General features: G+C 33.1%; 1 protein-coding gene across 2 annotated transcripts; it reads left to right on the forward strand.

The window, feature by feature from the left end:
• Positions 1-1,575: 1,575 nt before the first annotated feature.
• LOC143044552 (cytochrome P450 10-like) lies at positions 1,576-19,911 on the forward strand. 2 transcript variants are annotated; one of them, XM_076216614.1, is made up of 10 exons: positions 1,576-1,732; positions 4,406-4,616; positions 5,196-5,436; positions 5,841-6,019; positions 7,562-7,748; positions 8,565-8,748; positions 11,009-11,175; positions 15,806-15,887; positions 18,619-18,834; positions 19,461-19,911. In XM_076216614.1, exons 1-10 carry the CDS (start codon positions 1,730-1,732, stop codon positions 19,572-19,574), a joined length of 1,584 nt encoding a protein of 527 aa, XP_076072729.1. In that variant the 5' UTR covers positions 1,576-1,729; the 3' UTR covers positions 19,575-19,911. The 2 variants fall into 2 exon arrangements, with proteins under 2 accessions (XP_076072729.1, XP_076072730.1); XM_076216615.1 differs by having other exon boundaries at positions 1,610-1,628.
• Positions 19,912-21,668: the final 1,757 nt, after the last annotated feature.

The following is a 21,668-nucleotide window of genomic DNA, read 5'->3' on the forward strand; positions in this document are numbered from 1 at the left end:
AAAAGAAGATGTTGTATGATTGTCAATGAGACAACTCTCCACAAGAAACCAAATGACACAGAAATTAACAACTATATAGCTCACCGTACGGCCTTCAACAATGAGCAAAGCCCATATCGTATGCGCATAGTCAGTTATAAACGTCCCCGAAATGACAAATGTAAAACAATTTAAACGAGAAAACTGACGGCCTAATTTATGTACATATTAAAACGAACGAAAAACAAAATATGTAACACATCGACTAACGACTTCCACTGAATTGCAGGCTCCTGATAATGATTAAGGACAGGCACATTTGTACCGAATGTTGTGGTGTTAAACATGTTAGCGGGATCCAAACCCTCCCCTAACCTGAGACAGTGGTTTAACAGTACAACATAAGAACGAATTATAGAATATAGAAATCAGATGAAAAAGGCCAAACTCATCAACAACTGAAAGACACTAAGCACAAATCTGAGAGTACTCGCAGTTACTGACATCTAGTTCAGAGCCACTAATAACTAATTAAAAATAAGCCAATCATACATCTAAGACTAAATAAGGCCTCTTCTAAACATTTGTAGGTCCCTGCTATGTATTAGTTACCTAAACTACACAAGAACCCAAATATCGTTTTATCTCGGCTTTAAGTAAGTATTCTACAACTAATCTTTAAGTGCTTTAAATTATTTCCTTAACTATTATCAAAGAACTTAACATAAACTTTTTTAATAATATATATAATTATATGAGAATAGTGGAATTAACTTTATTTTGGAGTGTAATCAAATCTTAAGATGTTTTGGATAAATTACGTGCTTTTGGTGGTCCGTTTGATTATATTTACAGTTTTGACTTTTCAACTCTTTACACCACACTTCCACACAACCTTATCAAACAAATACAATTGAGAAAGGAAATGGGGAATGTGTCAAAGCGACAACAACCCGACCATAGAGCAGACAACAGCCGAAGGCCACCAATGGGTCTTTAATGTAGTGAGAAACTCCCGCACCTGTAGGCGTCCTTAAGCTGGCCTCTTAAAAATATGTATACTAGTACAGTGATAATGGACGTCATACTAAACTCTGAATTATACACAAGAAACTAAAATTAAAAATCATACAAGAATAACAAAGGCCCGAGGCTCCTGACTTGGGACAGGCGCAAAATTGCGGCGGGGTTAAACATGTTTATGAGATTTCAACCCTCACCCTATACCTCTAGCTGTTTAACCATTGTCTTTTCGGGGTCTTTTATAGCTGACTATGCTGTATGGACTTTGCACATTTTTGAAGGCCGCACGGTGACCTATTAAAGCGCTGTTAATTTCTGTGCATGTTATTTGGTCCCTTGTAAAGATTTGTTCCATTGGTAAGCATACCAAAGTACCAATAACGCTGCGTACTTTTCTCTCAAGATAGAACTAGGATAACATGAGACTTTATTTGTACAGGTTTATCAAAGAATTTTTCATTTAATATTGAGTATAATTTAAAAAAAAAAAAACTTTTTCTAAAAACAGTAAATAAACAAATCAATGTATGTAGTGAGTGACGTACTGTGTTATCTTGCTAAGAATAACTCAGAGAGAAATAAAAAGGTGAATAAATAGATCGAAAATACCTTTATCAAGACGAAAAGTAAACAAATCTTTTTATTACGAAATATGTGCATTGATAATGTCTTTTATGGAGTAAATATATGATCCCTGTGCTTATTAATTATCATCATATCCATTGCTATGGTGAGTACAAGTAATTAAGGCATAGCTCCAGGGGCGGATCCAGTCATTTTAAAAAGGGGGGTTCCTAACCCAGAACAAAAGGGTTGGGAAAGGGGGGGGGGGGGGGCGGGGAGTTCCAACTACATGTTCCTATTCAAATGCATTGTTCGTCCAAAAAAGGGGGTTCCATACCCCGCCCCCACCCCCCGGATCCGGCGCCTGAGTGCAATCATCCATCTTTGCAAGGAGAAAAGGGGGAGGTATTTAATAAGGAAGTGATTTGTTTACGTTGGATTGTGAAACATGCAAGGGTTTTTTGAAGTTTTAGGAAATTACTATCTAATTTTAATTCTGCACACCTACATACATTGTACAACATGTGTACCTACACACTATTGACCTTAAACATGTTAAACAAATGTTTATATCACTCAATTATATTGGTCATAGATATGAAACGCAAGAACATTATTAAAAATAGTCACAGCTTGTATATTTAAATACTTAATAAACACCCTAAATAACCTACTGTGTATGTAATTTAGCAAAATTTTCAATTTATTAACAGAACTCAATACTAGTATTCAATTTTCCGGTTTAGTATAAAAGACATTGAAGAAATAATGGTAGTTAAATCTAACTCTTCTTTTCAGTAAAGTACAAACAATATTATGTAACAGTTTTAGTTCTGACATCCAAGTTATTATATTTGCCACTGAATTTAATTATCGATGTATTACGGCAAGCATAGTCATCGAGGTGAAAAAGGGAGAAGGTGAATTGTGTGCTGATGTTTATGTATGTAACATTTGCCACTGAATTTTATGAACAATTTATTACCATATTTCTCGAGGTGAAAAAGTCTGAAGTTGGAGATCGTCTCCATATATGCATGTTATATTTGCCACTGAACATTAATATCAATTCATCATTATATTCATCGAGGTAAAAAAGTAAAAAAGGGGCGATCTTGTCAGTCATGATATGCATTTTAAATTTTCCACTGAGCGTGAATGTCAATTTAATACGTATCTATCGACTGAGCGTCGACGGAGATGAAAAAGTAAAGAGGTGAAGCTCGTCTCCATATATGCATTTTATATTTTCCACTGAGTGTTAAAATCAATTTAATAACCATATTTATCGAGATTAAAAAGTGAGAAGGTGGAGATCTCGCTCTGATATATGCATGTTATATTTGTCACTGAACGTTAATATCAATGTATTACTATATTCATCGGGGTGAAAAGTGAAAAAACGGGTCGATCTACTCATATGCTATTTATATGTTCCACTGAGTGTTAATATCAATTTAATAACAGATTTATCGAGTTAAAAGGTCAGAAGTTGGAGATCTTCTCCTAAAATGCATGTTTTATTTGCCACTGAACGTTATTATAAATTTATTACCATATTCGAGGGGAAAGGTGCCAAGGTGAAGATTTTGTCCTGATATATCATGTTAAAATTGTCACTGAACGTTGAAATACAAATTATCACCATATTCATCAAGTTGAAAATATGAGGGTTGAGGTCGTGTCAGGATATGCATTTGTTATATTTGCCACTGAACGTTAATATCAGTTTAGTACCATTTTCATCGAGATGTTAAGATGAAACGGTTGATATCTTGTCATGTTAAATATGCATATGTTTGCCACTGAACGTTAATATCAGTTTATTACCATATTCATCGAGAAGAAATTTTAAAAGGTGAAAAGTGGTAGATCTTGTCCTGTTATGGGTATGTTTACCACTGAACGAACGGCAATGTTAATTTATTACCATACCAATCGGGTGTAAATATGAGAAGGTGGAGATCTTGTCCTGAAATGCATGTTATATTTGCCACTGAACGTTAATATCAATTTTTCACATTTTTCACCGAGGTGAAATAGTGAAAATGTGAGTAGGTGGAGATCTTTAGAAATAATGAATCCTCGCTAATTGTTCGTGTTCATGTTTCAATTCAAGAACCTGGTCTTTGGTTGTCTTTTGTTTTGATCAAATTAACTCAGTGTCTGCTTTCCGTTAGTAATAACCGTCAAGTTAGTTGCTGTATATCAACTTATTTTTACGGATACCTTATTTCTCATGTAGCCCTTTCTAGCTCATGTCGTCGAGTTTTAATTTTGCGATTATCAAATTTACTTGATGTAGTTTAGTATAAGGTAAAATCCAAGATTTATATTCGCGACACGTATTACTCATGAAAGTCGTGATAATTAGTTGGTTACAGTATCGGTGTACATTGAAATGCGAAGATAAGTCGCATTGGACAGGGTAAAATCAAAGAAAAAAACACAGGAGAAGTAAACATCCAGGAAACACGTGATTCAGTGTTAACTTAGGTTATTATTGATATGTTCATAATTATATATACATGTATATAAATTAACATACAAAACTTTGAATTTTTGAAATACGAAGGATTTTCTACCTCAGGATTAGATTACCTTAGCTGTAATTGGCAAAACTTTTAGGAATTTTTGGTCCTCAATGCTGTTCAACTTCGTTATTCAATTTGCTTTTTTTTCACATTTTTTTATTCGAGCGTCACTGATGAGTCTTTGGTAGACGAAACGCGCGTCTGGCGCAAATATAAAATTTCAAATTACAATCATGGTATCTATGTTGAGTCTTTTCACCATTATGTTATATATTTCATACAATATCTTTCGTTTTTTTTTACAGAAAATGTCTATTTTACACAAGTTTAGACCACCACATTTAATAAACCGCCAATCATGCGCGAAGGTGTTCTCATGTTATACACGTCGAACTTCTGCAACAACAACAACAAATGAGGGAACAAAACCAACACATTCTGTTAAACCATTCAGTGAGATGCCAGAGGCACTATCAGGACCACGTTTTATATCAATGTTTTATTTCATATACTTATGTGAGTATACAAATGTACATACATAATAATTGAATGTCTGTGGTTTTCTTCGGGCATTCCGGCTTCCTCCACCTATAAAATTGGTCGCCATGATATAGCCTAAATGTGGTGCTTGAAAATACGTTATAACACCCAAAAATCAAAAACCATACATAGTATATAAATTATACTCAACAACTAAAGAATCGTACCACTTCTATGAAATTATTTGGAGTACAATTTGTATTACATATAACTTTTTAAAATGTAATTGAAATAAGCCATTATGATAGTCCTCTAACAGTACCATAGTCTAATTGTATGCAGATTGCAACATTATCAACGCTTGAGCACAGCACCTCAATTTTGGCGCCACCACTTTCACAAAATGAATTATTAACTAAAATCTTTAATCATTAACACAAGTCTCTAGTTTGGAACTATATGAATAGTAAATAAGAAAACACAGAGAATTATAAACTTAAACATATAAATCAAAATACAAAAAACAACCAAAAAAACCCAATTATACTTCCATAAAAAAGTGTGAGCTTTTTCTTCAAATTTAATTTTGCCACTGGTTTTTTTTCCATAATCAAGATATTACAAAAAAGAGCCCGGCACTAACGTCATTCTACACGACGATGAAGCAGAAGCACGGTGACATATATAAACAAAACGTCAGCATGGGGAAGGGAGAGAACTTTATTGTTATGGTCGGTCATCCAGACTACGCTAAAACTGTATTCCAAGCTCCAGAGAAAGAACACAGGAGATTTAAACTACAATTGATAGACTTTTTCACAAAGAAAAACAACTTCCAAAAACCATTGGCGTTACTGTACGTATTTTAAACATTTATTTATCACAGTTAACCTCTTGTTTTATATATTTTTACTTATTATACGTAAATAATTTCAGACCAATGAAAAAGAAACTTGGCCGTACGGTGACCCATAGTTGTTAATTTGTTTGTCATTTTGGTCTCTTGTGGAGATGGGTCTCATTGGCAATCATACCACATTTTTTTTTCAACTGCGTACTATAATAGACTGATATGCATTCATCACCCTTTATATGAAAAACAAATAAAACTGTTAACCTAAAACGTGCGTACGGCATGAAATTGATGAAGGTCTCTTCTAGAATGTTTAATCAAAATTGAAACAAACAGTTGTTTTTTAATAGATTGTTCCCTTCTAAAAAAAAGCTTTTTTCCCCATTTATTTTCATTGTCATTGACAGGGACGGAAAAGAATGGGAAGTACAAAGAAAGCCGACACAAGAAAAGATGTTGCGGCCTGCTGTTGTGGCGAATTACGTACCTCTAATTGAAAAAGTTACCGACGATTTTATTGAGAAACTAGGAAGGAAAGACAAAACTGAAGATTTGTTTACAGATTTGCTCAACTATGCGACGGAAAGTTTGTATAATTTTAAGAATAACTATTTCTTTATTTTTATTCTTTGACACCCGTATGAAAATCGGATGCGGCCAAATTCGAGATTTCGTCTTGTATATTTTAAGGAAAAAGACGAATACTTAAAATTCGAAATCCCCAAAAACGCAACAACGCGAAGACAAAATCACGAAAAAACGCAAAAAAAACACGAATAATTTCATTTCCCGAGTTGGCGTTTTCGGTCTCGTAATTGCATTCTTCGAGTAATCCTCTTTATTTCAAACGTTTAATCGCAAAAATCGACGCATCCGGCTACCATCTTTTAAGTAGCAACTCACATCAACCATAGTTTCACCATTATTTACATAAGGAAATGGCTGCACCAAGGAATATGACAGTTGTTTTCCATTCGTTTGATCTGTTTGAGCTTTTGATTTTTTCATTTGATAACATGCCGATATAAATTTTCCTTGGAATTCAGTACTTTTGTTATTTTACTCTGGTCATGTTAAATGAGTACAACACATAATATACTGACTGACTTTAAAAACCCAACACTCATTTTGTTGATTTTTTCTACCAAATCATGTTTGATTCTCATACAACTACATTTTTGTACTATTCATACTTACCATACATCTTTCTCTTTAGAAAAAATCAACATCTGACTTACCTGTGTTTATTGAACATACCGGATTTTTAAAGCCGCACGAATTTCTTAAAGCAAAATTTGGGACCCAAAAAAGATTATTTTCAGTTTTTTTTTTTGCTTCGTGAAACAGTTCTTTCAATCCTTAGCTACACTTAAATCAGTTTAAAATGTTGCATTTCTATATTGCAAATACTGAGGAATAAAAAACTAAGTCAGCCCTTAAGAATACTGCAAACAGGAAATCGTGAACATGCGACAAACATACAGATTGACTTCAGAAACTCGTCTTACTGTTCTTCCGACAACGATACAGGTAGACTGGATTTGTTGATGACCATCAATGACCACATCAACATGTAGTGACAATGCAACGTCAATACAATTTGATAACGCAACGTCATGTTTACGACCGCAACGTCAAATTGCCGAATGCCATTGCACACAAATTCATGCCATAAATGTTAACCATCAACTAAACTGCAAAAGAATCGTCTGAAAAAGAAAAAAAAATCCATTTAAAGCCCTACAGTTTTAACCGCATAATTGCCAAAACCCTTGTTATGGGTGGGACAAAGGCAAAATCAGAAGGTGTAAAACAGAACCCAAAACATATCGAGCAGAATTAGTTGACCTTTCTGACAATCATTGTGGTTTTTGTTATTGCTTTTCACCGTAACACAGTCATTCAAAAACGTAAAAAGAATAATCTAGTGTTGAGTTTCTAAAGTCGGTCAGTATATTGACATACATGTTCCAGGTTTACTTTTGAGTCATTGAAACCGTTCAGTTGATTTTAACTTTTACAAATCAAAAGCAATTCTACTGACTGTACCAAAAAAATCTAAAATTTCAAACAAAGTCCGGTGGTCAAAAATACATGTAATTTATACTGTTTTTTTTTCTGTTTTAAGGTGTTGGAATGTTATGTTTCAATAAAAGACTTGGCTGTATGGAAAATGATAACAACCCAGTGGCTGTCCATGTCAGAAGATTATTTGAGATGCTCGGAACCTCAGTTATGAGACCAAGAAAGAGTCATATGACTCCTGATTCAAAATTCTATCAGGAATATGAAAAAAAGACATTTGAATTCACAAAGTACGTAATTTTTTTTCTTATCTGACAAGTGGTAACTGAGCAAGACTGTCACGATTTGGATTTTGCATAAAATTTTTGTTTGATGATGTCACATGTATGTATGCATATATCAATTGGTGTTGTGTAATATTGTGACCTTGACCTATAATGGTTTACTTTTTTTTTTAAATTTGTAACTTGAATGGAGAGTTGTCTCATTGGCACTCATACCACATCTTCATATATCTATTTATTTTTTGTTGTATGAAAACAACCTTTTCCGCACTGCCTTCTTTTTACAGTCTGCTCTATCTCCTGGACATGTTTCAAATATGTCGAGGAACATAAAATACATTGGCCTTGTTACAGTGTCCTGTGAAAGTTTGTATTCGAATTTGAATCCTCGTTGAAATTATGATGCTTTTAGATCTTCTATTTCCGGAAATATTATTGGAGGATTATTCTTAATAGATTTGATCATTTTGTTTATAATGAGATATTTTAAGAACGATTTTAAAAATGTATGTGCTTTCTTTACTAATTAACGTCTATTTTGAAGGAACTACATGTACATTTGTAGTATAACATATTTCAGATTTATTATTTTTATATTAAACGGATTTATTTTTCGATTTTTAGTTCCAGTGTAACATTCTGAAGCTGATATGACATAACCCTCAACTGATACATGACCTTGACTTTTGTATTTTATTGATCTCGCTTTGACTCTGTTCTTTTTGTGCGAACAAATAACGCTGCTTGTTGAATATTATATGATAGAAAAAAAGTTACTTTAACTTGTACAAGATCAACAATTGCTTACAATATTTTTTTCAGAATTGCAGGGGACATAATCGATTCACAGAAAATATTGCTTTCTAAAATGAAAGATGAAGGACAACTCGAAAAGTATCTTGAAGAGGAGCCAAACTTCTTGCACTCACTTTTATCCGACCCAAGAGTAACAGAGGAGTCAGCAACTAGCATGGTTACCACTCTATTCGGTGCTGGAATTGAAACTGTGAGTATATTCATGTATTTTTGTCATGGAATCAATGCGTTAACCAGTAAGACCCGTTATGATCAGACACGGGAACTCAGTAGGCTGTTACAGCACTGTCCCAAGAAAGGGGTGGTTTCGGCACCCGCAAACATGTTTTACCCAGCCACATTCTGTATGAGATTGTACCAAGTCATGAATCCGGAATTTTGTGGTAGTCGGATGCTGCTGTATATCGGTTGTTGTTTTTCGTTTAGGTGTCAGACCACCAATTCCATATCTACTATAAATGAAAATAATGATAGATCTCCATAATTTCCGACTAGGTCAAATTCTAAAATTGATATTTTCTATATAAACTCAAATCAAGTCATTGATATTTTGCAGACTTTAAAATTGGGAAAAGGCATCAGGTAATGACTCAAATAGTCATCAAATGTTAAAAAAACCAAGTTAAACTGTCAGTGTACCCTTATCATTGTTGTTTAATTTGTCATTTGAACTAGTTTCCTAGTCAATGGAAAACGGTTATTGTCATGCCGTTATTCAAAACCGGAAACAAATCACTGATTTCCAATTATAGACCAATCTAATTATTATCAGCAGTGGGTAAAGTTTTTGAAAGAATTGTGTTTAAAAATGTATTTAATCACTTAATAGCAAACAAGGTATTATACAAATGTCAATCAGGTTTTATTCCAGGTCATTCTACTGTTCACCAGCTAATAGAAATTTACTATAGGATATGCGTCGCTTGATGATCGCTGTATAACATCTCTTATATTATGGGATATCTCGAAAGCTTTTGATAGGGTATGGCATAGTGGCCTCTTATAAAACTAAAAGCGCATGGTGTTGAGGGAAATCTGTATAAATGGTTTGAAAGTTATATTTCAAATAGAAAACAAAGCGTTTTTGTTTCAAATGCCTATTCGTCTTTTGATAATACTAATGCAGGAGCTCCGCAAGGATCTGTATTAAGTCCCCTACTGTTTCTTATTTAATATGTAAATGACATAGCTGATAATTTGAAAAGTCTAACTCGATTGTTTGCTGATGATACATCTCTTTCTTATTCCAGCAATAACCCTTACATTATAGAGGATGTCTAGAACAAATTTCAATATGGTCTAAAGATTGGCTTATTAATTTTAACCCTAATAAGACAAAGGCTATGATATTCTCCTGCCATACTTCCCCAGATGATATTGAAATAGAATTTCAAAACCAATCAGTAGAATTTGTCTCCTGTCATAAACACTTAGGGATTTGATTCCAATGGTAAATTCCATACACACATATAAAACATTTTGAAGTGTGCAAGCACAAGATAAAATGTTCTCAAAAAATTGAAATATGTATTAAATAGAAATTATCTTGCTCGTATATATTTAACTTTTATAAGACGCGTTATGGAATATGCATGTGACATAATGGGACTGCCACTGATTATTTCTATGATTTAATGCCCCCGCTTGTTGGTAAAGTATCTATCTACGATTTGCGAAACAGTCATAATTATGTAGTACCCAGTTATAGACTAGACATAACTAGAAAATTCTTCTTCCCATCCACTACTATTGAATGGAATAGCCTTAACCCCGACATACGTACGTCCAAAATATAAATATTTTTAAACGAAAGATGAAGTCCAAATTGATACAGCCACCTTCCTATTTCAGTTGTGGGGATAGAAAACTTAATATCATTCATACACGTTTGAGAAATATGTGCAGTTCTTTAAATTCGTGTTAATATTAAACCCAGTCCCGCATGCAGCTGTGGCCACCCTGTTGAGGATAGTATACACTATTTTTTAGAGTGTGCTTTACAAAACGAAGCAAGAGAATTACTGTTGTCAAAATTAGAAAGATATACTATATCCATTGAGCTTCTATTAGCTGGTGGCATGGTGGGTGTGACCATTCAAATTAATATTTTATTAGAAGAAATATTAAAAAAGAATGTTTAGTTGGGTGCAGTTGGTGCATTATTAATATATTATATTATAATATATATAATATTATTATATATTAAAAATCAATTATTTGACCTTAATTGATATTCTATGTTATTGGTAGTTTCGGAATCTATACAAAAAAAATTAAAAAAAAATCACTTCATTGGTTTATTTTCCATTGTTAGGAATTTGTTAGTCAATCATAACGTTCTGATGTACGCGTCTGAAAATTTTATCCCGTCCATAATTCATCTGATTCGGTCTGAAAAGGTGATTTTATTTAAATAAATATGATTTATTTGTTTGTATTTTTGATAATAGTCCGCCAATACCCTGACGTTTGTACTAACTGACCTAAGCCTGTATCCTGACAAACAGAAAAAGCTGTATGAAGAAATACAAAGAATTGTTGGTGATAGTACAAATCTAACGAAAGAACATCTTGCACGGATGTCTTACTTGAAGGCATGTGTCAAGGAAAGTCTAAGGTATGATAGTACAAATCTAACGAAAGAACATTTTGCACGGATGTCTTACTTGAAGGCATGTGTCAAGGAAAGTCTAAGGTATGATAGTACAAATATAACGAAAGAATATCTTGCACGGATGTCTTACTTGAAGGCATGTGTCAAGGAAAGTCTAAGGTATGATAGTACAAATCTAACGAAAGAACATCTTGCACGGATGTCTTACTTGAAGGCATGTGTCAAGGAAAGTCTAAGGTATGATAGTACAAATCTAACGAAAGAACATCTTGCACGGATGTCTTACTTGAAGGCATGTGTCAAGGAAAGTCTAAGGTATGATAGTACAAATCTAACGAAAGAACATTTTGCACGGATGTCTTACTTGAAGGCATGTGTCAAGGAAAGTCTAAGGTATGATAGTACAAATATAACGAAAGAACATCTTGCACGGATGTCTTACTTGAAGGCATGTGTCAAGGAAAGTCTAAGGTATGATAGTACAAATCTAACGAAAGAACATCTTGCACGGATGTCTTACTTGAAGGCATGTGTCAAGGAAAGTCTAAGGTATGATAGTACAAATCTAACGAAAGAACATCTTGCACGGATGTCTTACTTGAAGGCATGTGTCAAGGAAAGTCTAAGGTATGATAGTACAAATCTAACGAAAGAACATTTTGCACGGATGTCTTACTTGAAGGCATGTGTCAAGGAAAGTCTAAGGTATGATAGTACAAATATAACGAAAGAACATCTTGCACGGATGTCTTACTTGAAGGCATGTGTCAAGGAAAGTCTAAGGTATGATAGTACAAATCTAACGAAAGAACATCTTGCACGGATGTCTTACTTGAAGGCATGTGTCAAGGAAAGTCTAAGGTATGATAGTACAAATCTAACGAAAGAACATCTTGCACGGATGTCTTACTTGAAGGCATGTGTCAAGGAAAGTCTAAGGTATGATAGTACAAATCTAACGAAAGAACATCTTGCACGGATGTCTTACTTGAAGGCATATGTCAAGGAAAGTCTAAGGTATGATAGTACAAATCTAACGAAAGAACATCTTGCACGGATGTCTTACTTGAAGGCATGTGTCAAGGAAAGTCTAAGGTATGATAGTACAAATCTAACGAAAGAACATCTTGCACGGATGTCTTACTTGAAGGCATGTGTCAAGGAAAGTCTAAGGTATGATAGTACAAATCTAACAAAAGAACATCTTACATGGATGTCTTACTTGAAGGCATGTGTCAAGGAAAGTCTAAGGTATGATAGTACAAATATAACGAAAGAACATCTTGCATGGATGTCTTACTTGAAGGAGTGTGTCAAGGAAAGTCTAAGGTATGATACTACAAATATAATGAAAGAACATCTAGCACGGATGTCTTACTTGAAGGCATGTGTCAAGGAAAGTGTAAGGTATGATAGTTCAAATCTAACGAAAGAACATCTAGCACGGATGTCTTACTTGAAGGCATGTGTCAAGGAAAGTCTAAGGTATGATAGTACAAATATAACGAAAGAACATCTTGCATGGATGTCCTACTTGAAGGCATGTGTCAAGGAAAGTCTAAGGTATGATAGTACAAATATAACGAAAGAACATCTTGCACGGATGTCTCACTTGAAGGCGTGTGTCAAGGAAAGTCTAAGGTATGATAGTACAAATCTAACTAAAGAACATCTTGCACGGATGTCTTACTTGAAGGCATGTGTCAAGGAAAGTCTAAGGTATGATAGTACAAATATAACGAAAGAACATCTTGCACGGATGTCTTACTTGAAGGCATGTGTCAAGGAAAGTCTAAGGTATGATAGTACAAATATAACGAAAGAACATCTTGCATGGATGTCTTACTTGAAGGCATGTGTCAAGGAAAGTCTAAGGTATGATAGTACAAATCTAACAAAAGAACATCTTGCATGGATGTCTTACTTGAAGGCATGTGTCAAGGAAAGTCTAAGGTATGATAGTACAAATATAACGAAAGAACATCTTGCATGGATGTCTTACTTGAAGGAGTGTGTCAAGGAAAGTCTAAGGTATGATACTACAAATATAATGAAAGAACATCTAGCACGGATGTCTTACTTGAATGCATGTGTCAAGGAAAGTGTAAGGTATGATAGTTCAAATATAACGAAAGAACATCTAGCACGGATGTCTTACTTGAAGGCATGTGTCAAGGAAAGTCTAAGGTATGATAGTACAAATATAACGAAAGAACATCTTGCATGGATGTCCTACTTGAAGGCATGTGTCAAGGAAAGTCTAAGGTATGATAGTACAAATATAACGAAAGAACATCTTGCACGGATGTCTTACTTGAAGGCGTGTGTCAAGGAAAGTCTAAGGTATGATAGTACAAATCTAACGAAAGAACATCTTGCACGGATGTCCTACTTGAAGGCATGCGTCAAGGAAAGTCTAAGGTATGTGCTACAGAGGAAATCTCTGTTGTTGAAAATTAATGGATAACCTCTGTATTGGTGCAAAATAAAAGACCAGAAAGGGAATATTACAAAGCAATCACAATGCAAACATATTATACATAGATATAAGAAGATGTTTTATGAGTGCCAATGTGTCAAATCTCGTACAAGTTGCAATTTGTCAAAGAAAAATATTATAATTTATAGGTTATCATGATTAAGTACGGTCTTCTACACGCTCACACCGATAAGCAAGCTATAAAGAGCCTAAAAAGAGCTTTTATGAATATATAAAAAAGAAGATGTGGTTTGATTGTCAATGCGAAAACTCTCCACAACAGACTAAATGACATAGAAATTAACATACCTCATAGTCAGCTAGAAACGGCCCCTAAATGTTCACTTGAAATATTAGGGTACTGGTCGCGTTCATACTTTAAAATCTCTAGGTTTAACACTAATGAAAAATTGATGTATGAGATCTGCATAAACTAATGGATTTTTTTAAATAGAAAAATACACATGTATAAACCAGATGAAAATTTTAACAGCAAATTATGTTCATCATTTCCTCACATTATTTGCCAGCGATGTTCATCATTTACTCACATTATTTTCCAGCTATGTTCATCATTTACTCACATTATTTGCCAACTATGTTCATCATTTACTCACATTATTTGCCAGCTATGTTCATCATTTACTCACATTATTTGCCAGCTTTGTTCATCATTTACTCACATTATTTGCCAACTATGTTCATAATTTACTCACATTATTTGCCAGCTATGTTCATCATTTACTCACATTATTTGCCAGCTATGTTCATCATTTACTTACATTATTTGCTAGCTATGTTCATCATTTACTCACATTATTTGCCAACTATGTTCATCATTTACTCACATTATTTGCCAGCTATGTTCATCATTTACTCACATTATTTGCCAGCTATGTTCATCATTTACTCACTTTATTTGCCAGCTATGTTCATCATTTACCAGCTATGTTCATCATTTACTCGCATTATTTGACAACTATGTTCATCATTTACTCACATTATTTGCCAACTATGTTCATCATTTACTCACATTATTTGCCAGCTATGTTCATCATTTACTCACATTATTTGCCAACTATGTTCATCATTTACTCACATTATTTGCCAGCTATGTTCATCATTTACTCACATTATTTGCCAGCTATGTTCATCATTTACTCACATTATTTGCCAGCTATGTTCATCATTTACTCGCATTATTTGCCAACTATGTTAATCATTTACTCACATTATTTGCCAGCTATGTTCATCATTTACTCACATTATTTGCCAACCATTTTTATTAGTTGCCAACATTATTTGTGATATAATGTTCAGATTGCTTGCCATTAATGTTCATTTGCGACTGTAGACTTTTGATATTTAGGTACTTAGTACATATTTATAAGGAAGTCTTAAGTTGATTTTATAAAGAGTATTTAATCAGTTACCTCGTTGCCTGTCATGTTTTTTCATTAATTACCACATTATGTGTCGTTATTGTTTATTGGATAACTGATCACAGCTCACTTGTAACACAACTCACTTCTTGGTCAAATCATTATGGAATTTACAGATGAATTGAACGCCAAGCGTTATGACCAGTGGGTGCAGGCAACATCGGCTAAGGTAATCCCAGGAAGGCATGCCATCGCAAATACTATCTACACCCATCCAACGACAAGGGCAAGCGATGTCGGATGGACTATGACGAGGGATTTGATCTAGATGATCCCTAGTTAATCCGTACACCACCACACACATCGCCGTTAATAATGAAATCTCCAGAGGCAGTAGCGACAGCTATGTTAATCTTAAAACGGTCAGATACTCCATACCATACTCCTCGATGCAAGGTGAAAGTAAAACGGTTAACAGACCTGTAACCGTACGTTAGGTAGACGAAAGTTCGCGATATCCCTTCAAATAGTCTGACTATAAAACCGAAGACGAACGTTATTGTTATTAGTTGTCCCGTTGTTTGTGTTTTTATTATCTTCCATCACTTTTTATTATCCCCTCCCCTAAATTACATGCACTTTCATTGCTTGTCATTTATGTTTACTAAATAATAAGTTTACTAATAAGTTCAAACATTCTCTACCACTACTGTCATTGACTTGTTACACTATATTTGGCATTAATGTTGATAAATTGGCACATTATTTACAGGAGAACATTTCCCTTATCTAGTGGTACTGGAAGATATTTAGAGACAGATCTTGAAGTTGGAGGATATGAGATTCCAAAAGATGTGAGTGAAAATGGGCTTCTTTTACTTTAAGAGTCCAAGTACTAAAGAATAATTCTATATAAAGGCATCAGTAGTATACCGCTGTTCGAAATTCATAAATCAATTGAGAAAAAAACAAACAAATCCGGGTTACAAACTAATACTGAGGGAAACACATCAAGTATAAGAGGCGAACTACGACACAACAAAAACATAACACTAAAATGTAACACACACAGAAACGAACTATAATAATATAACAATGGCCATTGTCCTGACTTTCTATATACGAGATTATTAATAGTTAGGGTTAGGTTACAACTTTATATATATATAATGTTAAAGTTAGGATCATCTAAGAGAAGTCCAAGGAAAAAACACTTTCGATGAATTGCAAGTCAATGTGAATATTATCGTACCAGCGTCATGATTATATACTAGTAATAAACATTGTATACACTCCTGTGCCTATTGCATTTACATTGCTCACATGATGACGTTTCCATTTTCACAATATTGGGTCAACATAGTACTAAAAATTGTGTTACGGGTAATTTCATATATAATACAAGATTCTAGGATCAGAACTATAAGAAATATATTAATATTCAATATTAAATCTTATCATATACTTAGACTTAATAACATATGATTTTTACCGTATGATAATAGCATTAAATTAAAGTATTTTCCATATTTTTCGAATTGGTGCTTAGCGGGCTGATATGAAAAGTTTATCACATGCTTCGATTGTTATCACATGCCTTTCCGTAACGTTATCACATGACATTCCGGTGATACTCGGCAAATTCCGGAAACTACACCTCAATGCTACGTTTTCAGTGAAACACATTACAAAGTAGTGTACAAAACAATTATTTGAATACTGGAAAGTATGTTGTGTAAAATAATTAAATTAAATTAAAAAAAAAATATTGAATAAGTGCATTTTGAAGTTTTTCTGAAACATTTAGAAATTTACTTTAAAAAAGTTGACTTTTCTAAACAATGTTCAAAATGTATAGTATTGAATTTTTTTTATTGGACTGACTTGATATCTAAATCTTCCAAGACTTATCACTACCTTTTTTTGCTACACAAAATACAGTACATTGATCATAACATTCTATACATCATGAACATCCATGAATATTTCAAGCAATTTATCGATGTTATATATACTCAGATATTCAAGGCACAAAATGATGATACACTTGTCTAAAATATTACATATCTTTTGCAAGGTGCAGAAATCTAATATCTGTTCTAAAAATATAAACGAAGACATTGTTAAAGCTATCTTTAAAAATCGAAGTTATCTTCCTTTTAGTTGAAACACATTACAAAGTAGTGTACAAAACAATTATTTGAATACTGGAAAGTATGTTGTGTAAAATGATTAAATTAACTTAAAAAAAAAAAATATTGAAAAAGTGCATTTTGAAGTTTTTCTGAAACATTATTTAGAAAGTTACTTTAAAAAAGTTGACTTTTCTAAACAATGTTCAAAATGTATAATGTTGAATTATTTTTTTTTTGTCGATTTGTCCATATTATAATGTGTGTTTTTTTTCTCTGTTGAAGCATATGATAGAAAGATTTCATATTGAATGAATCAAATTTTGGGTCCGACGTCCGTAAACTTTTTACTCTTTCAATTTCTTTTCGGGAACCACGTAGAAGGATCAATATATGAATCTGTTATTACTCTACTGTTGAAGCATATGATAAAAAGATCATACATGTCATTTTTCATGTCGCATGTATTATCAGCCCTCGGTCAATATCGGCCCTCGAGACATGCGGCTCTTGTGCTGATATTGAACCTAGGGCTGATAATACATGCGATATGAAAAATGCCATGTAATAATCTGATAATATGAAACGCATTTCTTTTAATTATAGTTTCAAAGAAATTATTTTACCACTGCATGCGTAGGTACCAGTAAAATTAGTGTTCTTTGCACAACTTCATCTATATTTATAACGAACCCATAACGTATCACCAACATATATATATGATCGTTTATTTAAGGAATGACTGTAATATTTTTTCTGTCTATGAAGAAATAACATAAAAAATTTGGTGCACATTGAATAACGCGCGTAGCGGGTTATTTAACAGTGTGCACCACATGTTTTATGTTATTTTGAATAGACAGAAAAAATATTACAGTCATTTCTTATAATTTAATTCTAAATTCAATTCTAAACCGTAGAAAACCATGAAAAAACGTTGATTACGTCACGGTCACATGACTTAATTATGTCTATGGGCTCATAACAAAATAACGTCAGCCAATCAGAAGACGCGTTACATCCAAAATTAAATTATTCAACGATGACATCACAGTGTCAAAAATATTGTATGTGTATTTATTTTTTAGGTAAATTAAAGATTGGATGAAATGCAATCAAAACCTTATTGGACTGACTTGATATCTAAATATTCCAAGACTTATCACTACCTTTTTTTGCTACACAAAATATAGTACATTGATCATAACATTCTATACATCATGAACATCCATGAATATTTCAAGCAATTTATCGATGTTATATATACTCAGATATTCAAGGCACAAAATGATGATACACTTTTCAAGAAAATTACATATCTTTTGCAAGGTGCAGAAATCTAATAGCTATTCTAAAAATATAAACGAAGACATTGTTAAAGCTATCTTTAAAAATCGGAGTTATCTTCCTTTTAATTTCTTGTGAATAAGGAATGCTTTCTTTCCATTCTTAGACCTTAGTTGTCGTTAACAGTGCACTGATGTCCACTGACGAAAGATTTTTTCCACGACCAGCAGAGTATCTTCCAGAAAGATGGCTTCGAGACACAGAAGGAGAGTTGACCGTCAGTCGGAATTTTCCATTTGCATATACTCCTTTCGGTTATGGACCAAGAAGCTGTTTAGGCCAAAGATTTGCAGAAAACGAAATATTTATAGCAGTTATTAAGGTATCTTTCGACTTCGTTAATAGTTTCGTAGCTAATAGACATTCAAATTGGTTCGGAAGTTGTCTTTTTAAGATAATAGTCTAAAAGAGGAAGGGACTTTGCTTGCTTATTTAATGCAAACCTTTTTTTGTCAAGTACACCGCAAAGAGTCATGTGAAGCAGAATAACGAGGTGAAAACAGTCTAAATTAAAATTGGTCGTTTGGTCCATTGATGAATTTTATTATGTGACGTTCATGGTGGTTTTGATCTGAAACAGTAATTATAATCTGAACAGTTTTTAAAAGTCTGACTATACATTATTATGTCATTTTTTTCTTTCAATCAGTTTTTCAACTGCGATAAAATCAGTACTAGCGCTACTGTTCAGATATTTAGCCTGTATTCATTTAATTTCTTTGGAGCTTATGTTCAGACTTATTTCCTGAACTTATGTAACAGAAAGGGAAGGATATGTTTTTATTCCGTGAACTAATATAAACAGCGGGTTTTTCTAAAATATAAGATTTAAGATTAAAAAAAAATTAAATGACAATCTTATCAGTTACTGAATGTTATTTCAAAACTTAAGTCTTCAAATACAAATTACCAATGAAAATAATCTCTGATTGACATTTTTTTTTGCAGATTATACAGAATTTTCAGATATCATTGCCTGCAGGAGTTACAGAAATCAAATCTGACTACACACTGTTCCGGACACCATCAGAGAAAGTTACACTTTACTTCAAGAAAAGATGAATCAATACTTCTACAGTGGAAATAATTTTACCTGGAAAAGACATTCACAAGCATATTTATAATTTATCAGTTCATATATACGAGACAATTAATTTAACTTCAGTCGTATTGCTTACTCTTTTTAAAGATTCTTTATCTTCTTCTGGATTATTCGTCAAATAACATGATTAAGAAATTATTCAACTTGTGCAATTAATGGAATCTATGTCCAAGGATTAAATGTTTCTTTTTATAACTGTATAAGGATGTAAAAGCGTTGACCATAGCGCTTCATTCTAAAATTTATAAAAACAAATGCAATTTATTTTAATACTTACAATTACAATTTGATGCAGTTTTCCATGCTTTTTGTTTGTTTTATGCATATTATTTTAACATTGCCACGAATAACACGAGACCTCAAAGCTGATGAATTTGATACGGAAATAATTACATTACATTATGTTTCAGAAAAAAATCGTTATTTTGATTGGATAACAACGCTTGTGCGTCATACTAAAATTCACCTTTATACCCCAATGATGTTTAACATTCATGATGAAACGTGCTAACACAAAGTGTACAGGTTAAGCTGATAAAAAATAAATAATAAAAATCGGTTTTTCATTATCATAGCGAAAAAATTTAATTATAAGTTTTGAAAGCTTCTTTTAGTAATTTCAAAGGGTTGTAAAGGGCTAACCGTGTGCGCATACAAATGTTCTGCGGTCAACGCTTTCACAACCCAATGCATTTACAAAAAGGAGCATTCAACTCTTAAATAAGATGTGATCATAAAGTGCCAATTACGGATTCTAATGAAACATTTTCAGGATTGGAGCAAATCAACATGCAATAAATACAATACATTGATCTGCAACATGGTTCGACTGGGTAAAGTTGGAACTGGAGTTGTCACTACAAACCAATGCAATGTTTAATAAATTGATGGCGCTTGAAATTACAAATGTTCTTTTAAACACAGATAGTTTAGCACTTTTCCTACATTGGTCATAAGATTAACGTCCCAATTCTGACAAAGAGTTTGACCCTGGGTTAAAGGGATCATGCCCAGTCCCCTCACATAAATCTTTTTTATGGTTTAGATTCCAATATATATATAGATATAGGAAGATGCGGTATGAGTGTCAGTGACACAATTCTATTTCAATCCAAGTAACTATTTATAAATGTAAACAATTATAGGTCAAGGTGCGGCCTTCAACGTTAACACGGGGCTAGGGCTCACACCGAACAGCAAGCTTTGAAAAAATACTAGTGTTAAACCATTCGAACGTGAAAACCAACAGTCTACTCTATATACAAACTAGAATCGAAAAACACGTATGAACCACATAAACAAACGATTACCACTGAACATCTAAACCATATATATGATTATATTCTTAATTGCAATGATTATTCTGTTACTTCGTTGAGATACGTCCAATCTTGTATAGAAGATAAATAAATTATAGCAAATTCCATTTTCATTATTAATACAAAGTCGGTTTGATGTTTTTTTTTTACAGAATTTCGAAAGAATACTTAATTATTCATCAATAATAAGAATACATAATTGTACATACGTTTTGCTTTTGTTTTTAAAACAGTCAATACAGCTTTAAAAGTCCATTTAAAGGAGAGCAAAGAAGTGGTTTCTTTAAGACAGGTCATCTTTAAATACAGGTTCAATATTTATGAAATGTAATAAAAATTGTGGTCTTATCATATTGGTTTTTGCTTAGTACAGATGGTTTCTTTTAAAAGCAGGTTTGACTGTACATCATATATCTGTTTCTGTTACCTATGATACAATTTAAAACATATCAGGAGGTCATGTGGTCATTAAAATACCACTCGGATCAAAACAGGTAAATAATTTTAGATATATTAAGTCGGGATATAATTAAGTTTGATTGCTTGAAAAATTCTGAGAATGACCTTCAAACTATGAACTTGATTCAAGCTCTTGGCATCCCTTTTGCGGCATAGAGAATACTTTGCAGTGATTTGTCTTGCATATATACTAATAAGACACATATACTGTGTATACACATATACATTAGCCATGACTTGTATCTCCAAAATATACAGAAAGGTTTAATTATGAAT

Source organism: Mytilus galloprovincialis, chromosome 9, assembly GCF_965363235.1.
Source record: "Mytilus galloprovincialis chromosome 9, xbMytGall1.hap1.1, whole genome shotgun sequence".
NCBI lineage: Eukaryota > Metazoa > Mollusca > Bivalvia > Mytilida > Mytilidae > Mytilus > Mytilus galloprovincialis.